This window comes from Alternaria hordeiaustralica, assembly GCF_023758085.1.
Source record: "Alternaria hordeiaustralica strain BMP 2776 chromosome Unknown scaffold_35, whole genome shotgun sequence".
NCBI classification, from domain to species: Eukaryota; Fungi; Ascomycota; class Dothideomycetes; order Pleosporales; family Pleosporaceae; genus Alternaria; species Alternaria hordeiaustralica.
The window spans coordinates 92,098-108,165 of NW_026056807.1; the positions used below are offsets into that span (position 1 = coordinate 92,098).

Here is a 16,068-nt window from a genome sequence, read left to right on the forward strand (position 1 = left end):
GACTGAAAGACAGTGAAGTATGACCGTTGTCGAGTGGTTCTGTGGGCATGAAGGTAGACATGCGCAATAGAAACAGGCCTCAGGCTGGTGCGATCACATGTCAGAGGCTGGGCATGTCCCTACCGGACCTTTCCCTTCGGATTGGCATTCCGCAAAATTCCCAACTGAGCAGTATTACTTGGTGTAGTTTCCAAATCGCTGCTTCAAATGCGAATCTATTTGAAGACATTTGTGATGAATGGAGGAATGAAAACGATGTCGTTGGCTGCACAAGGACGGAAGCTGGAGACGCGCTAAAGGCCCGGATCCCGGTCGCGTTCCGAAGTAGCTTGAGGGAGCGCCATCCTTCTTCCAACAACTCCATCGCGCCATGAACAGCCATCCCTCGCCTATGGAGCACATGGACGTCGAGAGGAGGTCGTCTTCGCCCAAACGCAAAAAGGTCCGGCAAAAGTACGCGCCCAAAGCATGTAAGTCGCGACACTCGCTCTGGTTCGGCGCATCTCGAGCTTCCTATGCGGCATTCCGATGGTTCCGTAGTGGTTCGACGCAGCTCGCGCGACAGGACGACGAGGTCATGCCATCAGCCGGCTGACAGATTGTGCAGGTGTATCATGCAGGCGATCCAAGCTCAAGGTATGTAAGCTCTTTTGTACATTGGCTGCCTCGGCCACTTCTCTCGCGACTGCATCGCGACTGCATCGCGACTTCCCCATGCGACAGCGTCGCTTCCGCATCTACGAACTCTCACAGCAACAACCACAATAGGCAGCGACTGACGTCAACAGTGTTCCGGAGAAAACCCATGCCAACGGTGCATGGACAACGGCAAGCGATGCTTCTTCTCTGAAGACCAGACGGCCGCCGAAGCCCTGCAGAACCTCAGTCGACCCACGCCTGCCCTCCACACACAAGCCTCGAATACCAGCGCCAACGGCAACAGCCATAACGTACCACGGAGAAGCCTGATGCCGTCGGAAAATGGCACAGAGCGGAGGGCGAGCGATGCCAGTACACGCGGTATGACCATGGAAGCGCGCATGGCTCGAATTGAGGCTATGATGGAAGCTCTCATGCGCGACCGAGGTCTGACCATGACGCCAATGGGCAGTGTGGAGCGTGACCAGAACGGCAGCGATGCTTTCAGAGGTGACGCCGCGTTGTCTGTTCCGCCGCTGGATCCCATCAACCCAGCTCTCGCCTTCATGGGACAGCCCTCGCTCTTCTCAGAGAACTCCCTAGAGCCAGCCAACCCCGTCGCCCCAAGCGTTGGCTCTCCTATCAACGGCGACCCATCGCACCTCGTACAAGTCGGCAACAGGAAGCTACCCTTTCCTAGTCCCGCCGATTACCAACAGTACCTAGCCTCCTTCTTTACCGACATTCACCTGTCTCATCCGTGCATAGATGAACCCGAGTTCCGCAACCGCAGCCAACACATGCTAGCAAGCACGACCATACCATCAGAAGATCGCGAGTTTCTCGCGCTGAACTACACCATCTTCGCATGCTGCGACGTACTCCTCAATGTCGCACCCATCGACACTGGCAAGCCTGCGGGCTGGCGCTGGCTTGAGATGGCTGACGAGCTCGTCGACAAGAGGTCGCTACTAAGCGGAAGCGGTGATCTGACGCTGATACATTGCGTTCTATTCCAGGTACGTGTTCAAAAGCTCCGAGCTTGATGCACACAGACTAAGAATTGTAGGCTATCTACTACCAATACGCAGACATGCCCGGCCCAGCTTACAACACCATCGGCGCCGCTGCAACACTCGCTTTCCAGTCCTCCTTACATCAGCAATCCACGTGGACAAACATCACGACGGTTCAAGCATATGAGCGCATCTGCACCTTCTGGAATATATTCGTCCAAGACCGATTTATCTCATTGACGTGTGGAAGACCATACAGGATCCACGAAACCGACATCCAAGTCGAGGCACCTGTAGACCTCTCACAAAGGGTAAGTAAAGTCCACGACTCTTATCCTTCCTCCCGCTGAACAGGTCTGGAGACTACATCAAGATGAACATGCAGAATGGGTGTCTTGACGTCGATGTCGCCTCCAGGGTGTTCAGTTTCTTCCTAGATCAACGTATCCTCCTCCTCCTGCTACCTCACGCTCACGTTCTATAGGCAAACCTCTACAAAGCCGAGGATAATGATGACCCCAGACCTTTCATCGATCACTACATCCACTATGTCATACTCTGGGCGCGTTACGCCAGCAACGCTGTCGATGGTCGCAGTCTGGATAGCACAACCCAGGATATCATTGATCGGCAGATCTCCCACTACCTCGATCACGACTTACCAGTACTGGGGATGCCATCATACGCTCAGCGGGATGGTGATGGGGATGTACCACTGACGATGTTCATCAAACAGAAGAAGACAGACTTCGTTCTGTGGGGGCTACGTTCCGTCATAATCTCCCTGCAATACGACGACAATCACGCTGAACACCTCAGCCAACTTGCCTGCGACACCCTCACCAGAATGACCTTCTTTACGCGGAAAGTTCGTCAGCCATTCAGCCTTCGGCATCGCATGACGTCGGCCCTGTCGAATGCACTTCTGGTATTTTGCTCTCTTCTCGTCCGCGACTCTGCTGGAAGGACGCATCCCCACACCGAGGCCCACATCGAGGCCTTCCACCGCGCTAAGGGCATGCTACATGACTTGGCCTATAGTCAGCCGTATGCGAAACGCGTCTTGTCTGATTTCGAAGGCATTGTGCGTGTGGTGGAGGATTGCCTCGATGGGAAAGATGCTCCAGAGAATGTCGCTGAGCTGTTTCCTTACCAGTCTTCGAGCGCTGACATTCGTGGCGTATTGTGGTTGTAGTGGACATGGAATGACGGGAAATCGGCGTTTTCATGGTTTCAAATGTATTTCACTCTGTGTACCAACGGCTTGCATAGATACCCAATGCCCTCGTACGGGCTAGGAGACGGCGTTTAGGGTTAATTTACTTTCATCATGTTACCTATTGCTCACACCTCACTTTTGTTTGCCGCATACATCAGCATAATTCAGCAGTAAGTGGAAAGAAAAACGACACTTGCAGCATACAAGTGTGATATGCTCTGACAGCACGCCTGTCAAAAGACAACGAGTAGCTCTTAGATGTACTGTAGAAGAGACATGTGACGAATTTTCAAGGCGCGGTAGTCTCCAGACAACAAAAGGGCCATGGCGTGCAGTACTCATCTCCTGCTCCCAAGTGCAAACTGGTGAGCTTCTTCACCGCGTTGACGACTAGAACTAGGCACATCCTCATTCCGAAGTCGAGAGAAGAAGCACTGCATCGTTGACGTAGGAAGGAGATACATGCAAGACTCACGGGCATGGAGATGGTCTATGAAGGAGACTGGTCATTGCTAGAATGCGACCTGAAGGTCTGAATAGTACAAGCAGAGGCGCTAGCTTGTTGTGGAGAGTTTTCAGTGCGCCTACCCGGTCGATCACGTGCTACTGCTGTTGCTTGGAGAAATTGAAACAATAACAAACGAGAGCTAATGTCACGGTTTTCATTTTCTCAGTTGTGCCGAGACTCTCCCACCTACGTACCGTCTCCACATTGTGACACCTTTGGAACCTTTGCGGCGCAGCCCGTCAAGCTCGACCATGGATAGGGATTTCGTCCACCGGTAAGTAAACACTATCACGGCTGACAGACATCCTACTGATTGATTGAATAGCTCTCTGCGAAAAGTGGCACTGACGCGCCACGTTTCCACTCTACTCGCACGCCGCGAAGCAGACGAGCGACGAGCGACTTGGTACCCATCCAACCCGGGCCTCTCGATGAAAGAGAAGCATCGTCTATACCAGCTCAGACGCCGCGATCGCCCCAGCGAAGATACCCGCACTAGACAACCGGAATCAGAGCGAATCGGTCAAGCAGCAAAGAAGCTCGACGACGAACTCAACACGTACATGGCGACCCACGCAAAGCAAGAGTGCATGACACTGTCCGAGATGATGCAGAGCAAACTACCACGGGAACTACGCGATATGGTGTACGCCCATCTACTCCCACGAGAGACTTACACCGTCGACCGCCAAAAAAATGACTTTTACCTACGGCGGATCAGTTGCGATCATCTCTTCACGCGCGGATACGTTCCGATTGATACCATGAAAGAGATCGGCGAGATGTGGTACAAGGTATCGACTTTCGTAGTCTGCGCCTCTGATGAACCCGAACGAGCTTCAGAAGCCTTGAACTTCCTCCACGATGACACTTGGGGCTTGGACATCGATGTGTACCAACATGTCAAGCACATCTATGTCGGTCTCGATTACATCCACGGCGTCGACGAGATTATTGGCCATCTAAACGCCAATCTCCGGAAACTTCTGTCACTAGGAGCAAATGCGCGCGTCGTTCTATATCTCCAATGTCCACACAAGCATTATGTGACGATGAGAGAGCAGCCAATAATAGCTTTTGTGAGGAAGCTTCGACCGATCTTCCCTGTCCTGGAGGAACTTGTCAGAGAGGGAAAAAGAGTTGTGGTCAACGTGAAGGGCTATGATGTGTTCGAGGTCAAGGTTGAAACACTAAATGCGCCGAGTTGGATCAGTCAGTTGAACCAAATGCTCTCCGACAGACATTTGAATGACCTCCGGAGCGATCAACTGAACAGAAGCATCGGGACACAATCCTAGCTAGCAGCTTGTGCTGAAGAGCAAAGAGATTGCGTCACATATGAGTGGAGGTCTACCAGTCTACATTGGTACAAAGCTCGCTAGGATTATTGCATTGCACTATATAAGAGCACACAAAAGTATTACAGTAGCTATCTTGCAAATGAAAAACATTCCAATGCATAGCAACCAATACTACCGTCCCCATCACACCCATATTATCGCGACGATGTAAATGACACATCCAGGCTACGTCACTCTACAACTTCGCCTCCCTTTTCAGGATCGGATCAACCCACTTCTTCCACCCCTGCTGTACCCCATCATTCTGCCACGCCTTCTGATTGATAGGCAACTGCTCGACCCATCGCATGATGTTCTCATATACATTGCCGTCGTACATACCCAGCGCACTGCAGAGACTGGCATCGGTAAAGTCCCATGCGTCAGTCAGAGCGACAGCCTCGGGCAGTAGTTGATCGAGCAGGCCGTTGACAAGATGCCGGATAGTGTCGAGCTGTCCCGAAGTGAAGTACGGAGAACGATCGTCGCTTGTCTCGATAAAGGAGACTGCGTCGATGGTACGTGGGTTTATGATAGTCGATAGGGCGTAGAGGGAGCGCATGCGGTTTAAGACGATGCGCAGGTAGTTGCACGTAGAGTCAGACAGGCTTGAGATGAAGTCGGTGAAGGACTTTAGGATGAAGTACTCGATATGGGCTCGCGAGGCGGAGATGAGCAGCATCATATGTTCGTTCCATGCATCTGCTGGCAACTTGCTTGATGCGCGGATTGCCGAATGCGCCTTGACGACCATGCGGTGTGCACGGTCGCGATAGATGGCGAGTTGTACCTTAGGGTCGAGAAATTGCGTTGCGGATGCGCAGCATGGAAGGTTAGGGTCTTCGATATCGGTCAGGTACTGCACGTGGGGCTCGATCGGCTCGCCGTCTTGTAGGCGGTCGAGTTGCTTGAGGAGATGTCGCCCGAGTTGTTGCCACAGAACGTAGTTCTCGCCCTCGAAGGTTGCTCCACCGACCAAGGCACCGACGATGTCTGGTAGGCCTGAGATAGACATGTACCCATGGCCGCCGCAGAGCTTGCGCGCATCTTCGGCGCCATCAGCGGCCTCAGAAGTGACATACGCCTTCATCCCAGCAGTCAATGCGTGGACAGCCGGCAGAAGAGAGTGGTCGTTCTTGCTCTGCATCTCCCGGAGCTTGTTATACTGTTCGTCGCAGACCCGAGAGCCGGAGAACATGGCGTACGTCTTAGCGATCAAGCTCAAAAGACGGAAGTGCTGATGCTTGTAGTGTAAGATGCTTCCTTCAGTCTCAAACGCATCGGCAGGCCCGAGGCCTTGTTGTCGTACAACAGAGTATCGTGTCGCGATCGTCAAAGCTTGGGCTAGCTGAACCGTAAAGACACTGGGCATCCTGCCACGGACGAGCAGCATGACGGAGTACGAGAGCTTGGCGCGAAGGGGGTCTTTGGTGAATGTGCCGTCGGATGTGAGCTGGCTATGTGCCATGAGCATCTGCGATCGAGAGATGCGCACGTTGTCGAAGGAGGCGAAGCCATTGTCAGCTTCGTTATAGCTGGGTCTTGGTGAGCGACTGAACTCCTGACGTCTTCTGCGATCTCAATACTTACCCAAGCTTAAGGCCAACATCGCCCATCTTCACACCTGGCATTGGGGTGCCATCCTCGACTGATCGAAGTTGTACAAGGAATATATGTGGGCCGTGGTCCTGGTCGCCAACGATGAGTCTCGCCATGACTGTGCCGTGTGTCGTCGAGAAGCCTAGCCCAGCAGGCCAAAACTTTGTCGATGATATTGTGGGTGAGTGAACAACGAACTCATCGCGATCGGAGTCGAACGTTGCGGTCGTCTCGATACCTCGCACGAAGGAACCATGACCGAGTTCAGTTTGCGCGTATGTACCAAGTATCTTGCCGGATCGAGCGAGTGGCATCCACTTCGCCTTTTGTTCCTCAGTACCGTTGTGCTCCATCCCGGGCTCGAAGAGGATAGCTTTGTGGCCGAAGGGGCTGTTGGAAGTCAGTTTGTCAGTCGTAGGAGACTCTCCTGACTACTTCAACATACCTAGCGTTCATAAGGTTGTATCGCGGCGTGATCCACACGAAGTGTTCATGGTCATACTTGAGCATGTCATCGAGACACGCCTTTCCCATCTCAAGACCCTGTTCAAAGAGATCCTCGCGTGAGGTCTCTGAGTAGCATCGAGGGAGCTTTGCATTGTCGTCGGTGCCGATTGCTTTCTCAACTCGCTTGAAGGCGGCCCGTCGCTCCTTGACAACTTTCTCACTGCGGATGGGTCAGCGAGGATGTTACATAGACTCACAAACTGTGCTTACCTTCCCCAGAGTATGCATGTAAGCTGGAACGTGTCGAAAGAGGCAGATTCTCTAGCTTTCTGCAACAGCGCGCTCTGGGCATTTGCTACCATATTGACCATTGTCGCTCCAAAGGTATAGACAACAAAACGTGAAGATGAGAGGCGAAGATGCGGGGGCGAAGACTAGGGTTGAGGGTGACCGATCAATATGACCATTTAAGACGTGTTGAGCAAGCCGAGATGTAGCAGTCTATCGCCGGGTGCACTGGGCTTCCCCTATCGATGATGGTGTGCCTCACGTTGTCCCTCTGGGCAGACGCATAACCCGCGCTTGCCATTCTCCAAGCCATGTGTCGCCGTATACTTACCCAATATGAACCATATCTGCATTTATGCGGCGTAGAAGTCCAGATCAAAAATTGCGATTGGCCAGATCGTCCAGATGTCCTGACGGAGATATGCATACATGGTCCTTCCGTTTGCCAGATGCGAGATGCGAAGCTCCATCTAGAGTCTAGCTGATACGGCTCCTTCACTATATTGGGCGATCCCTTGATCTCATGTTTCATAGCTTTTACTCGTACAGTTGGGACTGAACACATTCCAGCGATACGAGCCCATAGCCCCGGCTATGGGGTTCGTTCGACATTCATCTGAATGTTTCTGATGCTACTCCATATCGTGTGCTGTCCTAGAGGTCGCATGTCGGCCAGTTAATGACATCGAACTTTGGAACCGAAGGACGCGGGCCGTGATTGCAAGGGCGGCCCTTGATGGCGCCGCCACGTGGGGAAAGTCCTCATCTTCCGATGGCATATCGAATCGCGTTCGTTTAATATTTGATCCTTCTTCGGAAGGGACGTGAACTGCGATGCTATTCGATGAGATATCTTCGATCAGATGGTAAGGACGTGGAGCGCGTGAGAACGACTAGCAGATGATCCGCTCCTCTAGCACGCATGTGCTTGGCTTCGACCTATTTGTGAGACACATTGGCATAGATGAACGGGGTCTGAGTCCTATCCTTGGTTGGAATGAGGCGGCGTAATGCCTTCAGCTGAGGTAGCAGCAATGTTATAGGGGTACACTCCATTGCGCTACTAGCACCGCGCCCGCCAGTGCGAAAGCTGAGAGATATCTCGGTGATCTACCTTGAGATGTCAAGAGATGTTGTTGGGGCTTCTTTCTTGATTAGCCATATCGGATGCAGACGTGCGGAGACTGACGGATGGCTAGATGCTGAGATCGTGGTGTTCTGCGGTGAGATGACGGCGGGCAGAACCGGGCCAAGCCATTTCGGGTTAGCACGCCATGCAACTTGCCGAGGCGACACGTGCAGAACCTGTGAAGCAACTGCCGCGCATTTCCATGCGTGCATGCCAACTCTGGCCATCCCTTGCTCTGCAACAACGATAGTCATCGCGCTGCTTTCCGGTTTTGTCTGCAGTATGCCTGACCCCTGGGATGAAAATTCGCGCTGGCCCTCCCGAAAATCGTCGGCGATAGAAGCGAGCCTCTTCGAATTTCTGGTACGCGGCCTGCATGTAATCAGCTCCGCATCACCGACTAGAACTGGTCTGGTTCACGAGTACTACGCCAAGCGTGTCTGTAAGCAATGACTACTAATAAGAAGCATTCTCAAGACTTTAGCATTCTTACTCATCGTTCGCATGCGGGTCGCACCGTTTCCATCTTTTCTCCGGCATTTGCCCTGCCCATTCTCGGATTTCGGGCTTAACGATTATTGGTTCTAGGCGCGTGGTACCCTCCCAGGATGTGTGGCAGCTCTTCAACGTTCATCATGATGACGCAGTGGTGTATCTCTTTCCAACGCTTTTGCGGAGCTTGCGGCATTTTCATTCGTGGATCCAGGTAGACCACGTGCTGGCACGATGATGTACAGGGGTTGCCTGCAGTACACGTTATGGCAGATCGGTATAGCCCATGATTAAGTATCAGTCACCTTGAGGTCATGACATAACGCACATGGGCTGGCGCGTCCACTCCACAATGCGACAGTCGCGCGCATTTGTAGGGGGTTGCATCCCCAGCCTCATGCTAGATCAGACTTCCCCAACTCCACACCCCGACCATGGCGCCCGCTGAACCGAACGCAAAGCCTTTCGAGCTCTTGACAGCAGAAGAGCCGAATTTCCCAGAGGAGCGAGAAGGATGGAAAGGATACATCGAGTGGGAGAGATACCCAGAAAAGAAGAAGCAGGCGGCAGAGATCTTGGCGAAATACGACTTTCCTGTACCTCCCGAATTCCAATTGAAGCCGTTGCCCGACACAAACCCGGTGCTTGAAGGCGTGCGATGGAAACACTACCACTATGCGATGGGCAAGACGCTGAAGGATATGCCAGCCGACTCTTGGGAACACGTCAAGAAGGAGAAGAGCGAGGACATGGTCCATGTACTGCAATTCCCTTACAACGGAGAGCCAGAGCGCAAGCGCCTTGTCGAAACCGAGATAACCAACAACAAAGACCACTTTGTGAGAAACCACGGTGGTATACCTGAGATCGACCCGGAGAAATACTTCTTCGAAGTCGAGGGTCTCGTCGACAAGCCAAAGAAGATCACGTTGAAGGAGCTACAGGACGAGAGCATCTTCCCGCGTATGGAGACCTGTGTCACCCTGCAGTGCAGTGGTACGCGACGCATTGAGCAAATCCACGACTACCCTGGAGACGGAGATGAACTCATCAATGCGCCATGGGGAGAAGGCGCCATCGGTACGGCCCGTTACGTGGGCGTCAGTCTCAAGAAGGTGCTCAAGTACTGCGGACTGAAGCCGGAAGGAAAGCACGTTGAGTTCTTTGGCGCCGACACCTACTTCAAGAAGGGTCACGTATACAACTACGCTGTATCAGTACCGACCCGCAAGGTGAAGATCAACGAGGTGATGCTGGCGTGGGAGATGAACGGAGAGCCACTACCAGCCATCCATGGCTTCCCACTCCGTACCGTCGTAATGGGCTACATCGGCGCCAGAAGCTGCAAATGGCTCACTCGCATCAACGTCATCGACCAGCCGTCTCTGGCTCCCGTTCAAATGAAGGAGTATCTCTACTATACTCCGCAGAACGGCAAGCAAAACGTCACATACAGCAACGGTTTCAGTATCCAGACGATGCCTGTTGCGAGTGCTATCATGACGCCTGTCGACAAAGACGTCATTGTACACGATGGGAAGATCCGCATGACTGGCTGGGCATACAGTGGAAGTGGCTGGCCGGAACGTGTTGAAGTCAGCAACGATGGTGGCGGTGTTTGGTATGAGGTGCCATACGAGAACTTGAGCAAGAAATACTACCATGCCTGGCGCACGTGGTGGGTCGATATCCCGGTCGATGCTGAGGGATGGCTGTAAGTCTATTGTTGTCGGTAGTTCTGCGACACATGCTAACGTTGCTCAGTGAATTCTGCGTGCGTTGCTGGGATGACGCTTTGAATGTAAGCAAACTTCGACTCCCGCTGCGAAGCTCCCGCACGTCTTACATCGTGGTTGTCTCGATGTGGCGTGGCAAAGTCTCGTTGTGACTACCAGACAACATCTGCTAACTTTATCGCAGACGCAACCCACCTTCGTGCGAAGTGCATGGAACTGGGATCTCCACGTAACATCCTCATGCCAGTAAGTATCTCTTGTCTGAGCGATCTTGTATGCTCGATAGCAGGACGCTAACGTCATTGCAGCCGCGTCAAGCTTTACAGCGTCAATCGCACCAAACCCGCCACGATGAAGCGCCTCAAGCAACTCGAAGACTATGGTGCTTCGATTCATCCCATCACCAGGCCTTTGCCATTTGATCTCGAGACGGAAGAGGAATATCTTGAGGAGATGAAGAAGCGTGGAGGTCGCGATCCGGAGGAGTAGATTGCTGGAAGAGAGTTGCTTGGCCAAAGTGGCTACGCGAGGCGGGTTCGAGCAAGCCCCGGGATGAAGGATGAGACTTTACTGGATAGTAGAGGCGTTTTAATAGCCGGTATATATGATAATGCAACGAGTGATACCTCTTCCCCGAAGAGCGGCCGTGATTAGTGAGGTGTCCGGCGGGTAGAGGTGGACGCAGGCGGTAGCATTTCGCCACGTCGTATCGCCAGTCTACTTGAGCTTCCCCGGTCTCGGAGTGCGTGGAGCAAAATGTGTATGAGGCACAGTAGTTCCGGAGATCAAGTCTAGTCGGTGATGAATTGCGGCGCAGTTGAGACATTGCCCCACCGCGGGCGGCACGTGGCGGGGACGCGATCACGAAGCGGCTCCCTCATTGTGTCACATTCAACGACAATGCATATTGTTGTTGTCAATGTTATCTTCATGTGACATCGCAGGTCTGTTCAGACGGATCAACAGAGATCTGAAGCTCTCAAGACCGTGACAACAGACCACGCCCAGTCTGCCTCGCCACGCACGTGCAGCGCAGGGCATTCCGCCCCTGCATTGCATCGCAGGACTCCTGCATGAACTATCGGATCGCGCGAAGAAGAGGCAGGAGCGGGCAGATGGATCAGTTCTCAGTGGACTATGTGGAGTACACACGAGGATAGTCTCTGCGCACGTCAGCCGGGCGACATCCGCAAGCGCCTGGGGCCAGGCATCTTGCTTCTCAAGAGGTCGTTATTGGATATGTTCGGGGGGTATATGGGCTTGCGATTCTTCCGCCGGTAGTAGGCTGGATTGAGGGTGTGCGATGGAGCAAGTCGAGCTTGGTATTCTTGATCGCTATAAGTATGCGAAAGCGTTGCGATAAGTCCTAAATCATCTCCATCAATCTCATCTTCCAGGAATTACTACCCCTCTTTCTGTCTTTCAAGATGCGATTCTTCAACCGCGCTGTTTCTCTTGCCGTAGCTGCGACATCGTTTCTTGCTCATGCGGCACCACTTCCAACTGGCTCAACCGAGGATTTGATCGCGGGCCGATATATCGTACAGCTCAAGCCGGACGTGGACGTCGTAACATTTACCGCTCATCGTGAGAAGGTCCGCAGTATAGTAGCTCGCCATCTCGGACGACGAGACGACGTCGACCTGAACGCAGGGATCGATAAGGAGTACAACTTCGGAGACTTCAAGGGCTATGCCGGGGCCTTCGATCCAGCCGTTGTTGCCGAATTGGAGGCATTGGATGATGTGTTCCTCGTCGAAAAAGACTTCCTGATGTATCCTACGGCTCTCGTGACGCGTAAGTACAATCATCCTGGAGCCCCCATCGACATTAGGTCACCCACCTTGTTGTTTGAAGACCTATCCGGGGGGTTTTTTTTTTGTATGAGGTGCGTGCCGCTAACACTAAGTAGAGACCAACGCACCATGGGGTCTTGCAAGCGTATCTTCTAGGACCAGAGGAGCTACCAATTACATATACGACGAGACAGCTGGCGAGGGAACCTACTCGTATGTACTAGACAGTGGCATCCGAACGACCCATAAGGAGTTCGACAACAACCGCGCTTCCTGGGGCTACAACGCAGCCAACTCCAACAATGCCGATGTCACCGGCCACGGCACCCACGTAGCTGGTGTAATTGGCTCAAAAACATACGGCGTCGCCAAGAAGACGAATCTCATTGCGGTAAAAGTGATAGGCGACGATAACGTCGCAGCTGGCTCCAGTGTGCTGGCTGGCTTAAATTGGGCAACAAACGATATCGTCACCAAAAGCCGATTGGGTTCAGCCGTGGTGAACTTATCGCTCGGTGGGGCCGCCTCCTCATCCATGGATAACGCTGTCAACGCACTGGCGAACCGAGGTATATTGCCTGTCGTCGCTGCAGGAAACGAAAACCAGCCCGCCGCAAATGTCTCGCCGGCTCGTGCTGCCAATGCTCTGTGCGTAGGAAGCGTTCAATCGAATGATGCTCGTTCTTCGACGTCGAATTACGGATCTGCCGTAGACATCTGGGCTCCAGGTGGTGATATCATATCTACCTGGCACACCTCAGATACAGCCACAATGACAGCGAGTGGTACCTCGGCGTCTGCACCTTTTGTGGCTGGTCTGGTGTCCTATCTGCGCGGTCTCGAAGGGCAATCGATCGGTCCGGCCGCGAGGGCAAGAGTTTTGGCTTTGGCTACTGTAAGTGGCTCTGCACCGACTGCATGTGAGACGTACACTGACTTCGCAAACCTAAATTTAGCCAAATCGCCTTACAGATGTAGCAGGCGCACCAAACCTATTGGCTTACAATGGAAGAGCTTGAAGGCGATGGTCACAATCGGCTCGAATTTCGCCCTTACATAGCAATACAGCATATATTTAGCTGGATCCATCTTTGAAGTTACATCGGCGATGAATAGTTGCGTTCAATGGTCTCTAAGACGTGATACGACGGTCGGCGCGATGTGTATCATGGTCCACAGGTATTGCGACACGCGTTCCTAACGGAACTCTGGAGGAGGTTGAGGTGTCTCAAAGATAGGGAGTGGATTGCCAAGATCCATGGAAGCAAAACAAGTATCTGCTCGGAGTGGTTGAAGTCGTAGTTGCGTCCGGCGACGAAAAGTGTCGCTGGCAACCACCGTTACCGAATATCTCCTCCCAATTTTGATAAATAATGTAACAACCCTAACCGCCTGTTCTACCTAGCACCTATTACTTATGCTTAATAAGCTATTTAGTAATAGAACTAACTACTTACGTGTATACTAATATATTCTTAATAACTTAGTTACTACTATAATATTTAAGCTCTTATGTAAAGTTAGAATTATTACTATTAAAAATATTATTAATCTTAATAAGATTATTTATTAGTAAACTAATAATTCTATAGTAAGCTAGTTTAAAAAGAGTAAAGTCTATTACTAGTATATAAAAAAATATATTTCTAAAAAAGTTAAAATTCTATAAAGGTATAGGCGTTAAGTAGACTAAAGCTTAGATTTTTAGTACTACTACTTTTAGTATAGTTAAAGCTTCTAGAATTTAAGCTAGTAAAGTAACTATTTTATAAATACTAATATCTACTTATAGTAAAAAGAATTATAATATAATTAAATATTTTTAATAGCTTATAACTAATAAAGCTATAGATTATAAAGTAATAGAATACTAAAATTTTTAGTAAGTAAAATTATACTTCTACTATATATATACTTTTTATTCTTATTCTACTACTTATAATAAATTAGAAATCTAAAAACTTATTAAAAATATAAATAGTAGCTTAAATCTAATACTAAAGCTATACTAGTATACTAAATAAGCTCTAACTATATCTCTAATACTTTATACTTCTTTTATAAGTTCTTTTAGTGTTAGTAAGTCTAAAGCTAATTTTATTACTAGTTATATTACTTTACTAACTAAAGCTTAATTAAGCTTTGTTATTATTACTATATTAATTACTTTTCTCTTAAATATACTACTATAACTTTATAAGTTTTTTTAAAATTATTATTTTAAAAGCTATTATAAAAACTATTATAAACTACTTTATTTATATTATACTAAAAGCTATTATAAGTACTCTAAAGAGCTACTTTACTAGTACTTTAGAGCTATACACTAAGTCTATTAATATTTTTATTATACTTATTTCTATTATATCTATTTTTATTATATTTTTTTTTTTTTATTTTTTTTTTATTATTTTTTTTATATATATAACTAGCGTAAGACCTTTTATTTTATTTTTTCTAGTTTTACTTTTAAAAAGCTTATTAGTAAAATATATAAGCTTTTTAGTAAATATAGCTTACTTTTAAAGTAATAAAAAAAGTATTTTATTTATAATTTTACTAGAATATACTTAATTACTTATACTATTTATATTTATAACTAAGTATTTTTTTTTTTTTTTTTTTTTTTTTTTTTATTTAGAGTTCTAAGCTTTTACTCTTATAAGTATACTACTATTCTGTTTTTATTCTGTGTGTTTACAGCTGTAATTAGTACTTTACTATATACTTTTAATTAATAAATATATAGTAGAATTATAACTAAGTATATAAAGTAAAATTAATATTAAGCTTATAGCTTTTTTTAAGCTTTTAAAAATACTATACTTTAGTAAAGAAATACTTTAGCTAAAATACTTTATAAAAGTAATAAAAGCTAAAATAATAAAAATATAGTATTTATAGCTTATCTTATATAGTAAGATACTATTTATTAATAAGTAGCTATAATAAAGTACTATTACTTTTATTAAGACATAGACTATAAGAAAATAGTTATTATATTATAGTTATTAAAGAATATATACTATAAAGCTTATTATAGTATTTCTATTACTACTATATTATCTTAGTAGTTTTTAAATACTATCTAAGCTTTTAGAAGTTATATAAATAATATAAAAGTTAGAGAGTAGTTATAATTATCTAATTATAGATATATAATTACTTAGCTCTTAGATATATAGCTAGAGATTTTATTCTAACTTTCTTTAGTAGTAGAATAATTATAATATACTTAATTATCTTTAATTATTAATTATCTCTAGCTCTAATAGTTATAAGTCTAGCTACTTAATTATAGAACTAATTTCTACTATATATTAAAGCTTACTAGAAGATAGATTAATTAATTTTATTTCTATTCTACTCTCTCTAAATATTCTATAATTAAGACTTTTTCTATATAATTACTTAATTACTATTTACTTTTTTATTATCTTTTATATCTCTATATTAATTCTATACTCTAAATCTATAGATATAAGTAATTATAATATAGCTATTATAGCTATAGATATACTTCTTAAGAAGTAATCTAACTAGAATACCTAGTTCGCGCTTCTTAAGTAGTACTATAATAAGAAAAATATGTAGAAAGAGATTAATTCTAATCTTTTAGATATTAAATATATAAATACTTAGAAGTCTAAGTTTTCTAATCTTCTAGTTCTAGAGTCTATAGCTCTAGCTTCTCTCTTTATAAAGCTAACTAAGAATTAAAAAAATAAGTATAATAAAGCTATCTATAAGTATAATACTCTTTTATAAAATTATAACTATAAAACTAAAAATAGTACTACGCTTATAGCTTACTAGAACTATAAGTCTAAGTAGTAGTTAAGAAAGAGTAAGAAGATAA

At 47.5% G+C, this 16,068-nt stretch overlaps 4 protein-coding genes across 4 annotated transcripts; 3 read left to right on the plus strand and 1 right to left on the minus strand.

The window, feature by feature from the left end:
- Nucleotides 1-818: 818 nt before the first annotated feature.
- J4E84_010017 (uncharacterized protein) lies at nucleotides 819-4,680 on the plus strand (the record flags this gene model as incomplete). The annotated part of the gene is made up of 5 exons (XM_049392576.1): nucleotides 819-1,658; nucleotides 1,709-1,966; nucleotides 2,140-2,702; nucleotides 3,618-3,656; nucleotides 3,708-4,680. The coding sequence occupies 5 exons, from the start codon at nucleotides 819-821 to the stop codon at nucleotides 4,678-4,680; spliced, it is 2,673 nt and encodes an 890-aa protein (XP_049239671.1).
- A 238-nt stretch (nucleotides 4,681-4,918) lies between these two features.
- J4E84_010018 (uncharacterized protein) lies at nucleotides 4,919-7,130 on the minus strand (the record flags this gene model as incomplete). The annotated part of the gene is made up of 4 exons (XM_049392577.1): nucleotides 4,919-6,257; nucleotides 6,313-6,711; nucleotides 6,767-6,988; nucleotides 7,039-7,130. 4 exons carry the CDS (start codon nucleotides 7,128-7,130, stop codon nucleotides 4,919-4,921), a joined length of 2,052 nt encoding a protein of 683 aa, XP_049239672.1.
- Nucleotides 7,131-9,111: 1,981 nt separating this feature from the next.
- On the plus strand, nucleotides 9,112-10,902 carry J4E84_010019 (uncharacterized protein; the record flags this gene model as incomplete). The annotated part of the gene is made up of 4 exons (XM_049392578.1): nucleotides 9,112-10,391; nucleotides 10,442-10,478; nucleotides 10,598-10,659; nucleotides 10,722-10,902. The coding sequence occupies 4 exons, from the start codon at nucleotides 9,112-9,114 to the stop codon at nucleotides 10,900-10,902; spliced, it is 1,560 nt and encodes a 519-aa protein (XP_049239673.1).
- A 938-nt stretch (nucleotides 10,903-11,840) lies between these two features.
- Nucleotides 11,841-13,269, plus strand: J4E84_010020 (uncharacterized protein; the record flags this gene model as incomplete). The annotated part of the gene is made up of 3 exons (XM_049392579.1): nucleotides 11,841-12,210; nucleotides 12,326-13,104; nucleotides 13,222-13,269. The coding sequence occupies 3 exons, from the start codon at nucleotides 11,841-11,843 to the stop codon at nucleotides 13,267-13,269; spliced, it is 1,197 nt and encodes a 398-aa protein (XP_049239674.1).
- Nucleotides 13,270-16,068: the final 2,799 nt, after the last annotated feature.